At 33.1% G+C, this 15,557-nt stretch overlaps 1 protein-coding gene across 1 annotated transcript; it reads left to right on the top strand.

The window, feature by feature from the left end:
* Positions 1–4,107: 4,107 nt before the first annotated feature.
* On the top strand, positions 4,108–13,052 carry LOC120080186 (protein PELOTA 1). Its single transcript, XM_039034757.1, has 16 exons — positions 4,108–4,325; positions 4,539–4,621; positions 5,299–5,377; positions 5,996–6,070; positions 6,526–6,582; positions 6,949–6,994; positions 7,524–7,599; positions 9,486–9,561; positions 9,681–9,713; positions 9,840–9,908; positions 10,125–10,231; positions 10,577–10,649; positions 10,768–10,806; positions 11,676–11,770; positions 12,055–12,161; positions 12,775–13,052. The coding sequence occupies exons 1-16, from the start codon at positions 4,275–4,277 to the stop codon at positions 12,846–12,848; spliced, it is 1,140 nt and encodes a 379-aa protein (XP_038890685.1). The 5' UTR covers positions 4,108–4,274; the 3' UTR covers positions 12,849–13,052.
* Positions 13,053–15,557: the final 2,505 nt, after the last annotated feature.

Below are 15,557 nucleotides of genomic sequence, written 5' to 3'. Positions count from 1 at the left end.
TGGGCGCCACTCATCATGTATGTTATTCTTTTCAGGGGATTAGATCCTGGCGACAGCTAGAGACTGGTGAGATGACGTTGCGAGTAGGCACTGGGCATGTCGTCTCAGTTGTGGCAATGGGAGGCATCTAATTAACTTTACATAATAGGTTTCTTATATTAAAAGATGTCTTTGTAGTTCCTGAACTAAAAAGGAACCTTATTTCTGTAAAGTGTCTGTTACAATACAATTACACTCTTTCTTTTAAATTGAATAAAGCATTTATTCATAAGGATGGTGTTGAAATTTATACAGCTAAACTGGAAAATAACTTGTATGTGTTAAGGTATTTAGCCTTAAGTTCCTTCCATAACATAGAGATGTTTAAATCTATCGTAACTCAATCTAAATGTCAACGAGTTTCTCCAAAATAAAATGCCCAACTTTGGCACCTTCGATTAGCGCACATCAATCTCAATAGGATTGAGAGATTCATGAAGAATAGCCTTCTAAGCGAGTGAGAGGAAAATTATTTACCGGTGTGCGAATCTAGCCTTGAAGGTAAGATGACTAAAAGACCTTTTACTGAAAAAGGTTATCGAGCCAAAGAGCCTTTTGAATTAGTACATTCTGACCTTTGTGGTCCTATGAATGTGCGAGCTCAAGGAGGCTATGAGTACTTTATCAGTTTTACTGATGATTACTCGAGATATGGGTATGTCAATCTGATGCAATGGAAGTCTGAATCTTTTGAAAAGTTCAAATTATTTAAGGCCGAAGTTGAGAATGCTTATAGACGAATAAAAACACTTCGATCAGATCGACAAGAGGGAGTTCGATTATATATAATATAATTGAACGAGTTAATTAAATATGATATAATTAACTTTATGTATGAGATACATTAATTTGGAGGAAATTGGATATAAATATGATTTATATATAGTAGAGGAAAATATTATAATTAATATATGATATTAATTTATATGTTATGAATATGATGAGATCACATTCATTGGACGGTTATAAAGGAAATGGGACGACGTATCTTCTGTTCTAATAATGGATGAGTGTATTGAAAGATCACTTTGAGATGCATAAATAGCTGACGGTGTGTTAAGCATGAGATGCACAGACATTGTGTTAAAAAGAGTAACATTGCTTAGAAAATCAGTGCCTATATGATAGTGCCTGCACGATCGCTTACATATATGATATTGCTAAGCGATCGCTTACCGATTACACCTTCGGTGCTATTAACTAAACGATCGTTTACCTTTTTCTAAGCGATCGTTTAGCTCCCGATATTTACTAAACGATCGTATAGACGATAGCTTAGCTTTTCCTACACGATCGTTTAGACGATCACTTACTTTTTCCTACACGATCGTATACTTCACCTAAATGATTAAGCATCTTGTCTATGCGATAAACGACCTCATCTCCCAGTTGCTTGATCGTTGTATACGGTCTCTCTTCCTCCTTCCCTCTACCAAATCCGAACAAAGCCCACACTTTGGATTCTCACTCCAAGAATACTGAGGGCTCCGAGTGGTGGTGTCATGTCCATTTCCTTCTGTTTGAGTGGTGATTGTTCGAGGTAGACGATTGAGTTTTAGACTCGCTGTGAAAAAGAAATTTTCATCTGGTATGATCTCTTGATCTCTTTAACATTATGAATGCATATTAGTATGTTTGAATATATATGTGGTAATTCTGTCACAATGAATTAGAAAGATCCGCTTCCGCTCATAGGAACTCTTGATTAAGAGTTCCTTCACTTCTCATAGCCCGAGAGGTGTTCAAACATAATAGGACTATGTTGTATTGTTTATTAGAGGGATCAATGGTACTTAAGGAGTAAGATGTAACTATAGGGGTAAAACGGTAAATTGGCCCAGCTGTACTTACAAGCATCTGTGAATGGTTATCGTACTGATGATTAGTTATATTCGATGGACATAGAAATATATTTGTGGTAAGGAGAGTTCAGTTGTCGGTCTTTAGTGGAATGCCTGGTAGTTAACGGATAGTGGATCTCGTGGCTAAAGAGTTTAGTCATCTATTCACGTACTGTTAGAGCTTCGAACCATAAGTCCATAAGGTCTCCTTAGTATCCTGAATACAAGTTGAGAATTAGTTTTTGGGTCAGTTTGAAATGTTCAAATTGACAAGAGGGAGTTCGATTATATATGATATGATTGAACTAGTTAATTGTATATGATATAATGACTTTATGTATGAGATACATTAATTAGAGGAAATTGGATATAAATATGATTTATATCTAGTGGAGGAGAAAACACTATGGTTAATATATGATATTAAACTATAGGTTATGAATATAATATGATTATGTTTATTATTTTATTAATCAGACAGTTTATGGGATAATTGGCTACTGTTTTTCTTCGTAACCATGTGTTAGTGGGAAGTTCCAATTCGGTTTTCGTAACTGAAGAATAAAATGAAAATTATTTTCATTTTGCAAAGAACACGGTTATTAGCTCACGAAGTGTTGGCATTCAATCGCTTAGTAAATCAGAGCCTATACGATAGCGCATCTTTTACTAGACGACCACTTAAACCCGCGCGCGCTTCTTCTAAACGATCGCCCACATTTTACTAAACAATCGCTTAGCACCCGAGCTTTCTAAATGATCGTATAGACGATCGCCTAGCTTTTCCTACATGATCGTGTACCTCGCCTAAACGATCAAGCATCTTGACTATACGATAGTCATTGCCTTCTCCCACTTGCTTGATCGTTGTATACGATCTGTTTTCCTCCTCCCCTCTACCAAATCCGAACAGAGCCCACTCTTTGGATTCTCACTCCGAGAATACGAAGGGCTCCAAGTGGTGGTGTTGTCCCCATCTTCTTCGTCCGTGTGAAGCCGTTTGTGGTAGACGACGGGAGTGGTGTTGAATGATAGCTTGCTGTTCTAACGAGAGTGCAAGGAGTCCGTTCGTGGAGAGAGTGAGATTTGCTGTGAAGAGAGTCTTCAACTGGTAAGTTCCTTGTTCTCTTGTTTATTTATCTCTAAGCATGCCAGTGATTTAGTTGTTTAATGCATATCTGTATGTGTAAATGTAAATATGGAAATTCTGTCACAATGATTTTTGCTGTGAAGAGAGCTTGAAATGGGAGGCTTATTGAGCCGACGCTATTGAGCCAACCCTCACCCATGAAAATCTAAGGATAATCACTAATAAACAGGAGTTCATAGTTAGCTCAGGATTAAGGTCAAGTTACTTAGGTCATCGCTTTGAAATGGTCAGTCTTAAATAGTAAACAACATTATAAAGTAAGAGCGACTTATTTCTTGGTCCGATCTTATGCAAACTCATTGCATAGGACACCTCCGCTCCTTATGTCACTACATGAACGAATCAGGATCACTTTGTTTGTAGCACTTTACAACAAATTGTAACAACTACAGAGTGAGCCGCATCCGATAGTGTTACTAAAATAAGGTACCCAACCTTATTCGTATACTATAGATCGTTTTGGCTATCTACTGTACTTGATCCACTCTCATGTCTCCACATAAAGTTCAAGTATTCAATAACTATGGATCTTTAGTTTATTGGATTTAGGTTCTTTCTAAAATGAAATAAGCAATTCATACATTCAATAACAATTTTATTGAATAAAACCTCAATATCATTTTTATTGATAATAGAATAAGTTTATTCTTTACAAACCACGAGTTTTAGGACATAAAACCCAACATACCGTTGTTGTTATGGTTACTGCTTGACAGGAAAGGTAAAGTAACGGTAATGGTAAAGGTAAAGGTAACAATAAATGGTAAATTCATAATTTTCATACTATTATAGTAATAATATGTGTAACGATAACGATAATGGTAACGATAAAAGTAGTGAGACCCACGTAATTTTTAACCACAATAAGATTGAACACTCTTCATTTCTCAATTAAATTGTACGATTTGATTATAGATTTTGATACGGATTTTACTACATTACGATTATAGAAGACAAGTAAACAATAATAAAAATAATCAACTCGATCCCACATTTTATAAATCATTGGATTATCTTTCAACCCATATAAACGTGGCCCAAAACCAGAATGGTCAATAGATCTGGTCACAGAAGTAGTAGTAGATAAAAAAAACTGAAAACGCGCGAGAAAACACTAGTTAGCTTTAATGAAGTTTAGGGCACTGATTTTGGGTACTTAACCTGTGTGATTGAAGTTCGTTACTATTACTATGGAGAGGCACTGAAGCAGATATTAAAAGAAAATCCGACTTTCTGTTGAAATCATGAAGATCGTACGCAAACAGCTTGATCCGCATGGACCTGGTAGCGTCAAGGTATTGCCAAAACTTCTTATATACTCGATTAAGATTTCTATTATTGTTGCTACCCTTTGCGCATTCAATCTTCTTCTTCTTCTTTTCTGGATATGAATTTCTTTGAATGAAATTGTGTATTACGCGATTAAGATTTTGTGTGTGGAACCCATTTGATCAATATATGTATATATATTTGTGGCTAATTTCTGTTATGTAATCTTGTTGGGGCAGATGGTGCCAGTTGATTCAGATGATTTATGGCATGCCTACAATTTGATAGCTCCGGGAGACACTGTCATGGCTGTCACCGTTAGGTATCTCCTTCTTCCATGCTCAAGTTCTTGGTTCTAATTTAATGTTTCTTATTTTGGGTTTATTTTTCTGACTTAAGTTTGGATAAAAAAGATCACTTTGAACATTAGCAGTTAGATAAGTGAGTAAATCTGAGCCTTTGTACTTCCAGTTTTATTAATTGAACCCTAAATTTGGATAAGTGGTGAAATTTGTACTACCTCAAAACTACAAATTGAAAATTACTCACCAATTAACTACTTAATCACACAAATATGAACAAACAAAATTCTAAGTTTCGAACCACAAAAATTCCCGAACCCAACTTTGAAAATGTAAGAAACTTAGGCAAGAAAAAAAGCAGGTAAAAGACACTCCAACTATGCACTGAAAATGCTGAAATCTAACCTAATGCTCATATTTAACATGACCAGAAGAACTAACACTCACAAAGTTATTTCATCGAAGTTCAAACCCCAATAATGCTCATATTTCGGCAAATTTCATATAGGAAAAAAATGAAAACTAAACCGAGGGAACTAATTTTGATTAAATTTAATAAAATTAAAGGGGTTTTAAGGTGAAACTTAGTTTATTGAGCTTAGCATGAGTTATGTACGGGCCTAAAAATGAGTTCTCCCCTGAGTTCTTTAGGCTTCTTATTTATATACTCTTTTGGCATGCATATGATTGATGACAGGAAAGTCATCAAAGAGAAGGCTTCTGGAGGAAGAGATGCAGAACGAGTGAAACTCAAGCTAGAAATAAAAGTTGAGGAGGTATGAAATTCTAACAACTTAGCATTATCATGGCAAAACGAGTGTATGAATCAGTGATCCTGTGGGAACTGCTATAAGTATTCCATGAGTATTTCAATAATTTAAACTGCCTTATTCTTTTGTTTAAGGTACTAAGATTAGTTTAAATTTAAAGGTAGTTCTTAGGCTAGTTCAGCACCGTCCAGTATATGTCGAGCTCCCATTACCTCTATTCTATAATTGTAATTTTTTTATTGGAGATAAATAATATATTAATATGTAAAAAGTAAATAACAAATGAAGAAGATGAGAAATCCTTTTGGAATAGACTAAGTAGAAGTAGCAACTCTCAGTTGTTTTCAACTAAAAATTATAATTTGAAGTAGAAAATTCACCCAAACTCTGGGTACTAAGATACTGATGAATTTTTTAACCAATTAGCACCCTATTTTATCCACTATATCCATATATAACAACGATAAAACTTAATATGAACTACTGATAATAACTTTTTAGTCTGTCGTATGCATTTCATACACACATCCTTTTTCGGCATTTATTCTGTGTGCAATTCATATATTCAAATTTCTTTGAAGATGCTATCCGATATAACTCCTGTTCACATGGAACATCTTTTAGGTGGCAGATTATGACAAAGTTGGATCTATTTTGCGGATACGTGGAAAGAATATTCTGGAAAATGAGCATGTGAAGGTAACTACAGTGATAATGTATATATATATATATTGTTGAACAAGAAACAACTTCTCATTGATATAATGAAAAGGAAAAAGAGAAAGGATCGTTCAAGTGATACCAGCTCCCAAGGGTGTGAAAATAAAGAAAGACAAAAAATAAATAAAAACAAGAACTTAGATACAACTACAATAAAATATAGTTCAGAAAACGATATATATTTCTTAAATTTATTTTTATAACAAGCCAAACTTTCCTTGAGAAAAAAATGAAAGAATTCAAGGATCTAACAAAAAAAAGGTCCCGCTAATGAAAGGGACCCCAATAAAGTACAATAAGTCTGTTTAAAGAATAACATAGTAAAGTTTTGCTGTTATCAATTTAAGTGATTTTTCCCTAAAAGATTAGCCATATTTTATCGTTTTAATATCCATTGATGATTTAGCTTATTAACGACTAATGTTTCATTTCAGATAGGGGCTTACCATACTTTAGAACTTGAGCTGAATCGGCCATTTGTTTTGAGAAAGGTAAAATTTTCTTTGTCCCTTAAGCATTGGTTGACACTACTGTTTCTGTACATTTCCCAAAATGTTGTTTTTTCTCCACCCAGGATACTCCCCTACAAAAAATTAAAACCTTTTAACAGATGGTTAATGCTTGAGAATTAGAGTGCCCCACCCCATTTTTGGTAAGAAACTGATTATTTCCCTTAGTTTTCATTCTCTTGGATTGGACCCATTTTGCATATAGGTAGTTAGTTTTCTTTTGTCGAGTCCTTTTGCTATGCTGGTTTTTATTTCTCTCTCAGCACTCTTTTATTTTTTCTCCACAAAAGGCACACACTCATAAAAAAAGAAAATATTGACGAGGAGAAATTCTTCCCCATTTTCTAGGATGTTTGGGACTCTTTTGCACTAGATGTACTTCATCAAGCTTCTGGTATGTTTCTGGGTAAACTGTTTCTGCTCTTGTCATGATAGAAAGGAAATGTTGTTGAATTGGTTGCATTAAATATACTACTGTGCATTAAGTTTCTTCACATAGAGCGTAATTACTATTTTTGAGTTCAACAACTTGTGGGGTGAAATTTCTAACTTTTGACATTTTGGTCAAAGATATAATGTGGTAACTACTTGAGCTGTTCTCATGGTGGCTAGAGTGAAATTGCTATTTATAAGAAATCAACATGGTTGATTTTATTGTTGAAAATATTTGACCACATGAAGGTAAATTTGATTTTAAGTTTACTTTAAGATTAGTGTGGGAAGAAGCATCTACTTTTGTTTTTGAAATAGTTAAGGCTCTTCCACATCAAACATCGAAATATTTTTCTAGAATTCTTGGACAGTGATCAGCTAGTTACAGAAAGCGTTGCCTTTTTTTTATAATTATAATTTCTATCTAATAGGTTTTTTTTAGCATATGTTGAGTAGGCTGATGAATGGTTGCTGACTTCTATAAACCTCAGATCCTGCTGCTAGTGCTGATTTGGCTGTGGTTTTAATGCAAGAAGGACTAGCACATGTTCTCCTTGTTGGAAAAAGGTAACTTTATTGTCATTGGGATGACATTTAGGTTTTCCCATGTATTATATGTAAGTAGTCATTTTGACATACGAATGAAAAGAGATTCTTCTAACTTATTTATCCTCTGCTTATTTGGAAACACAGATCGATATTTATTTATGCTATATTTCACTTGGTCCTTGAGTTTTCAAGTTTAGTGTCTATTTGGTCCCATAAAATGGGAAAGCTACACTTTAGTACTTAGTTTTGAAAAATATTTCTAAATAGTCACCAAGGTTAGTTTATTGAACGGAAAAATGACAAGCAATTAATTGGTGATGAAAATCTGCTGACGTGTCATTTTTAAGTGAGCTGGCTACAAAATATATATATTTGCATGTGGCCTTTTCTATTTCTCCGTTGTTTCTCTCATCCCTACTCCTCTATTCTTCGTTTTCCTCCTTCAGCAGATCTTGCCGCCCATTATCAAACACATTAAGTGCATTCATTTCATACCTAGTTGAACTCAAATTACTATACTACTGCTTGCTAGTGTTGCTCCAGTTATTAAGATCAGAAGAAACACTCAGCTTTGAAACTATTCTATTCATAATTGAACCAATTATTTTCACAACCAAACACTTGAGGCTTAAAATTATTCAGGTAATTTACCTCTCCACCATTTTGCACATCGAAATTTCTCCTCGAGATAGACAAATTGCTCTAAATAGAATCGTTGAGTGAAAGGTTAGCAAGATTCCTTGTTTACAGGGTTGGGCGTGGCGCACATTATTTGGCTTCCATGGTCAACATCCTAATTTCATTATTTTATCTCTTTAATTTTAATTTATTGCTTGTTTAAATCCAACTATTATTCTAAGGACATAACATTAAAACGCGAACAAAACAGCAGGATGTGTGGGTTTTCTTTAGTTGGGTTTTGAGAGAAGGGAAGTGGTGGGGGCAAAAAGAGGATAGAAGATGAAGACGCTTTGGTATGACGACGACTATCTATCATGGTAGCAGTGGCAGCAACAAGATCTGCTGAATGACGAGGAGAATGAAGAATAGAGCAGTGGAAGGAGGGAGAAAGAGAAAAGGCCACATAAGAAAAATAAATAATATAAAATTAATATTTCTTTGCCGACTCATCACCAATTAATTGTCATGTCATATTTCTATTAGGTCAACTAATTCTAGGGACCATTTAAAATTATTTTTCAAGCTTAAGAGACCAAAGTTTGAGACTCCTGAGACTAAATAGACACTAAACTTGCAACTCAAGGACCAAAAATGAGGATCCTGGTCTGCTGTCTGTTATTCTTTTCTCTGTAAAAGTAACTAATGTATCAAGAGGAATGGAATACTTAAACTTCCCAGGATACTAGAAGGAAAATAAATTAAATTGGAGACTACGAAGGAGGGGAATAATTAGAAAACAATAGTAGGTTGACAGGAGTTGAACTTTATTAGGAAGGAAAAAAAAAAAAAAGAAACACACACGCACACAAATGATCTTCAATCCACAAAAGGTATTTTAACATAGGTATTTGCACATGAAAACGAAAAAGTGATTGGAGAAGTTGAAATTTGATACTCTCCACAATTAATTATATTTTTGCCTGCAACTTTTTCTACACCAATTGAGTTTTTTTTGAACTTCTCGAATTAAAATTGTTAAGGGTTCCAAACATGTCTAACAAGTCTGAGATATCCGAGTGTTCAGTTGTATCAGACATGGACTCATTAGCCAAAATTAAGTGCCCTGGTTCATTTTCCATTAAAATTCTGGTTTTCATCCAATGAAAAAAAATCAATCTCTATTCAACGTTTACTTTCTGTCAGGGTGTTATCTGACAACTGCATTGCAATGCAAGTGATTTTGGTTTTTGTGTTTAAATATTGCGGTGATTTGTATATCACAGTATGACAATCACTCGAGCTCGAATAGAAACTTCAATTCCTCGCAAGCATGGGCCAGCTATTGCTGGTTATGAGTCGGTATGGTTCTGCTAGCTGGAGTTACTTTTCACTTCTCTTAAGATCAGTGTAGCAGATGACTATGTTCTAGTTAGTAGGTTAGAAGCTGATATCTCCAAATTCCAAATTTTCTTCTGCAGGCCTTGAATAAATTCTTCGAGAATGTTTTGCAGGTATCCCTTATCAAATTTTTAATGTTTTGCATGCGTTAAATAAATGTTGCAATGCCTAGACTAAGTTCCCCACCTCCCCCTCCCCTCCCCCCCTCACGTTCTAACTGGTTTTTATTCTTTGTGTAGGCTTTCTTGAAGTATGTTGATTTTAATGTGGTACGCTGTGCAGTGATAGCTAGTCCTGGATTTACAAAGGTCTGCAGTAAATCCAAAATACTCTCTCTAAAATATTTAAAAATGGAACTTGAAAACGTGCTTTTAATAATGGATCTTTTCGGAAGATGAAAAATCAATTGTTATATACTTCTAATAATTTTTTGTTTTCGTTTTTGCGGTTTGAATTACATTGGAGTTTATATTCATTTTTATGGTTATTTTAGTTTATTTTTGGTTTTGCTATATGTGCTCCAGGACCAGTTCCATCGACACTTATTATTGGAAGCCGAAAGAAGACAGCTAAGACCTATTATTGAGAATAAATCCCGCATAGTTCTTATACATACAACCTCAGGATACAAGTATGGTCTATATTTTTCTCTGACGTGAATTATTTAAAAGAAAATTAATGTGTGCATTATCTCAAGTAGTTAACCTTAAATCACTGATTGACCCAAAAACTTAAATTGATAAGAGAAGATAAATTTAATTGTATATCATCTAACTCTCCCTCACTTGTGGGTTTGAAATATAAAGAAGGCCCAACAAGTGGAAATCATTGGGAGGAAACAACGTTGCAGGGGTTTGAACACAAAAACTCTGATACCATCTTAAATCACCGATTGAACTAAAAGCTTAAGCTGATAAGTGAAGGTAAATTTAATTGTATATCATCTAATGGTTAATAATTTTCTTTTTCTTGATAGGCATAGTTTACGAGAGGTTTTGGATGCTTCAAATGTCATGAATATGATAAAAGACACTAAAGCTGCTCAAGAGGTTCTTTACGCTCTATGTTGCAAACTTCTCATGTACAGCCGTGCTCTAGTGTGCATTAATGTCCTCAAGTTAATTTCCCTTTTTCCTTTTCCTTTTTGTTCCCTTTTCTTCCATCTAGGTTCGAGCTCTAAAGGATTTCTTCAGCATGCTCTCTAATGTGAGTTTCCATTTCTACGTTTTCTGGAAGTTTTTTTGTTAAACACATATCATATTGGTAAATGATTTTGGATATTTTCTTTGCATGTAATAACATCTTGTGGTTGTCTCCGCATTTATTACGTTAACTAAGACAATCTTATTGACTTCATATCTATTTCTCTGTCATCGTATTTATGGGACATTATTCACGTGATGCCTATTATAAAAAGGTGATCAAATCTACATGTGGAACTTGATTTGGGTTTAATTCAGATAAAGTTAGAACTAGGAAGGATGGGAGTCTAGAGTTATCGACTCAAAAAAAGGTGTCTGTTTTGGGAAAAACAAGGATTTCTCCGTATACTGGTTGGTCTACACTCTACCGGTCCAGCATCCCACTTTGTAGCACACATGAATGGAAACCAAGTTTAAACGATCCATTGGATATGGAAAAAGCTTAGGGGATGTTAAGAGTATTTAAATTTCTTTAGGACGTTTGAGGATGAGCAAGGCCTCTGGTATTCTTTTGCATAGTTGGATTCTCTTCTTAGTTGGCTTCTTTTTGTGGCCTTGATTTTTGTATGTCAGTGTTTGTATTCTTTCATTTTTTTCTCAATGAAAGTGGTTGTTTATTAAAAAAAAAAAAAATTAATGGTGCATTTTAACCTTTGATATGCACGTATGAGTGAGGTAGGAGAACTTTCATACTGCAGTTGGCGATCTAAAGTTGATTGTCTAATTCTGCTTAGTTTAAGAGATACCCTAAGAATATTACGTTGCTGATTTTCTTCCTTGATATGGTTGGTGGCCGAAGAGAACATTCCCGTTTCCTTTCCACATGCCACTTCTATTTTGTTTTGCTTTTTTGAACTCGTGGCCACTGTGCAGGACCCTGACCGTGCTTGTTATGGACCGAAACATGTAGAGGTTGCCCATGAACGAATGGCTATTCAAACATTGCTCATTACTGATGATCTCTTTAGGTGATGTTTCCTTTAACTATTTTGTGATGAGTTTCCCTGTACTGTTGTGTGGATTTGCAATCATTTTAAGTTTATAAAGCGATTTGCAGGCTCAATTTTATCTGAGCATGCATGAAATTCAACAAACATGTCATACAATCTTAGTTTTCCTTTGGGGTTGTACGAGTAGAAAGCTTGTGTTCATGAGCTTTAATCGTACTTTCAGCATGACACATTTACATAGAAGAAACAATCAGTTCTCAATTTTACATGGTTATTTATTTTAACAACATAATGTTCTGCAGGAATAATGATATAACGGAGCGACAAAAGTATGTCAATTTAGTCGATTCAGTTAGGGATTCAGGTGGCACTGTTCATATATTTTCATCTATGCACGTCTCAGGAGAACGTAAGTATATGGTTGTGTTGAGATTTCATTCATTTGTAGACTTGCTAGTAATTTTAAAATCACATTTAGGATAATGGATTCTGAAAACAAGAAATTAGGAATAGAAAGATAATTATTATAAACCACATTATGGGTTGGTTTTGAAGATACCCTTACAGCTTGCAAAAGTTAGAAACCTCACCCTTAATACATTTTTTCATTACTCTTAATAGTGTTGATGCTCATAACATACTTTTTGTGTATAAATTTAGTTGAAGCTAAGTGACAAAAAGACTGATATAAGATTTGCAAACTAAAAGGGAATTTGAAACCATTTCTAAAACACAGAATACAATTTGCAAAGTAGCAACACACACAGTTTACCTACATTTGATTCTCCGCAAAGCATATCAAGCACATTCGAAAAATATGTCTACTAACATATTTTGTTGGATGAATGCATTAAATGGCTCATGTTACTATTTATCCAAAATTATTCGAAGAAAGATTTCGTTTCCTACCGACCCTGTCTCATTTCATATTTATATATTTATATATTCCATTTAACAAAGGAAAAATAGGAGAAAAGAAAAAGAACTGTAGAGAGTCTATTAACAATTGTTATGCTGAACAGAACTTGCCCAGATAACTGGAATTGCAGCAATCCTACGATTTCCTCTGCCGGATCTTGAAGACATTGAAATGTAAATGTAATGAGGACGAACTTTTACAAAGTTATTTTTGTTTAAACATTAATTTACGGCCATCGGCCTCCAGATAATAAGACAGTCGTAATCTCCGTATTGTTCCAAGTTTATAGATTTAGTTCAGTCTACCCCTAGATTATATTATATGTATATTTGTAACTTACAAAGTATATGTTCTATTGCAATACAATCATTTTCTAGAATAGTTCTCTATTTTCCACTTGGTTTTTAAGAATACTATATTGAAATTAATCAAACAAATTAATGATCAATGCAATTTTATTAAAAAATAATCAATGTAATACAATTCCAAAACTTATGTATAAACGGTAACTTTGGAATCAATTAACCTAAACTATACAAATAAAATGCTATCTATCTTCGGGCCAAAATTAACTCTTCTGCATCGCATTCCTTCGATAGGCTATGAGATTTTTCATCTCTATACTCTGCAGTGTTTCTCTCTTTGCCTTCTTTAGTATCTTGCTCTTATTACCACTCTTTGCCTTCTTTAGTATCTTGCTCTTATTACTATTCTGTCTTTCTTGAACTGTTCTTTGAAAAGTACATTTCTTATTGTTCGTAGAGAAAGTTTCACTTATCGGTGCTTCTCTCGTTGTTGTTTTTGGCATCTTACTCTTAGTAGTGTTGTATTCAAATCCCATTCTTTCACATCTTGGTTTCTTCTTACTTGATGAGAAATCCTCACAGTCAAAAAATACTATTTGACGACTTTGTTTTCGGATTTTTTCCTTTTGATAAGTTTGTACCACTTGGTCTTCAATTTTACTTGCCTTATTTTCTAACTCCCTTATTTTCGCCTCATATAAATTCATCCATTTGAACGACTCTTTTTTATGTTTCATTCTCTTGATTGCAGAATTAGTATCATCCTTACCAAACTTTCTTTCATAAAAGTTTTTCCACAGTTTGTTCGTTATCGGGGAGAGGTCTCTCCCATTGGAACTTTTCTCAATATGCATCAATTGGTCAATGGTACAATGCGGTAAAATAAGTTCTAGAAATTGTGAATCGATTTCGCCAACATCTCCAATAAATCTCAAACTATCTATAGCTTCGTTAATCGAAGCATCATTATTCAATGACGGAATTGTTTTACTTACTTGACACATCTCTTCGTAGTTAATTTCGAAGACAGGAATTGTTGAAGCAGGGAGGGATGATTGCGAAACAAATATGAACGGGCTCTGATCGATCAACACCTTCTCATATTTATAATTATAACTTACTATTTCCTTTTCCCTTTACGAATAAAGAAATCAGATTATTATTATTATTATTTTTACCGCCTCACCTTTTGTTTTTAGTTTCATTTTCCCGCTTTTCTTAGTTGTACTTTTACTTTTAATTTTGTATTCTATTTACCGCTTTTTTGGGGAGAAAATTTACCGCCTTATTTTTCTTTTTTGATTATTCACATTACCGTGTTTCTATGAGTTGGGCAAGGGTGGTTCTAGTAAATATTAATGCACTAAGATTTTTTTTTTTTCCGATTTTTTCCCTTCTCTCAATAGTGAATAATACAAGAATTCATTAGAACTAGAAAAAAAAAAAAAACAAATAAATACATATGGTAGTTTGTTTCACATGCATTTAAGATTCTCATAAAGTAGGTATTTGAATTACTTTGTTTATTTTATAATAATATAAAATTTCTTGCCGCCTTGAGGTTTCTGAACATCTTAAGATACCCTAAATCCTGTTTATCCGATGGACTAAGGATACTACAGAAAGAAGAGAAGGAAAGAAAAATGAAAAGTAATAAGGTAACTTTTTATATTTTAAAAATAAGAACATTTTTTTATTTAAAATAAACAAATACTTTTTTTTTTTTTTTTTTTTTTTTTTAAACAACCCATGCTATGTCATTTTAAAATAACAAAATTTTCAGATTTGAGTTCATCAAATATGTATTCGGCAAATAACTCAAATTCTGTTTATGAAAACTATTTTCGAATTCTGTAATCCAAAGAGTGCAAATTCTGAAAACAACATTTCTATGTTTTTATTGTATCTTGATTTTGAATTTTGAATTTTAAAGTACAGAATTATACTAAATAAAGATTAAAAAAAATAGAAACATAGTATGTTAGGTTATATACTCAATTAATTTTTTTAGAAAATTAAAAAATATATTTTGCAATATATTAGAAATTATATAATATATCACAAAATATCAATTATACAAAAAAAAAGAAGAAAAAATTAACATCAAACATATTCATAAATAAATTAATAACAAGTTATTTTTAACTAATATTTAGTGGGTAACTACAACAAGTTTTATGATTTATAAAAATAATAATAAATACATTTTAAACAATTGTTTAAATTGGAATCTAATTTTTAAATATGCTACCAAGGATTCAAATATGCTACCAAACACATATTTGAAAACATGAAATACAATTTTGTTTTCGTGAAATCCCTTGTTTTCAAATTTATGTTTTCAAATTGCTTATCAAATAGATCCTTAGGAACTCAAATGCAACCTAACTCTTGAATCTCAGGGATAAAAAAATGTAATTTCTTTTAGAGTTTATTATATTACCAACGAGTAAATATAAATACAAATATATATAGATATATAAACAATAGAATGTCATTAATGTAAGTAAGATATATACATATATATATATATAATATAATATAATATGTTAACTTTGCTATAAAATAAATGAAACAAGAA

Source organism: Benincasa hispida, chromosome 6 (assembly GCF_009727055.1).
Source record: "Benincasa hispida cultivar B227 chromosome 6, ASM972705v1, whole genome shotgun sequence".
Classification (NCBI taxonomy): domain Eukaryota; kingdom Viridiplantae; phylum Streptophyta; class Magnoliopsida; order Cucurbitales; family Cucurbitaceae; genus Benincasa; species Benincasa hispida.
The sequence above is the reverse complement of the archived record's forward strand: the minus strand, read 5'-3'. Positions and strand labels throughout refer to the sequence as shown.

What these genes read in the sequence shown, in the direction of transcription:
- LOC120080186 (XM_039034757.1), top strand. Translation starts at nt 4,275, where the DNA reads ATGAAGATCGTACGCAAACAGCTTGATCCGCATGGACCTGGTAGCGTC. An exon ending in GTCATGGCTGTCACCGTTAG is followed by an intron (nt 4,622 to 5,298) that starts GTATCTCCTTCT and finishes GATTGATGACAG; the next exon opens with GAAAGTCATCAAAGAGAAGG. An exon ending in TATGCACGTCTCAGGAGAAC is followed by an intron (nt 12,162 to 12,774) that starts GTAAGTATATGG and finishes TATGCTGAACAG; the next exon opens with AACTTGCCCAGATAACTGGA.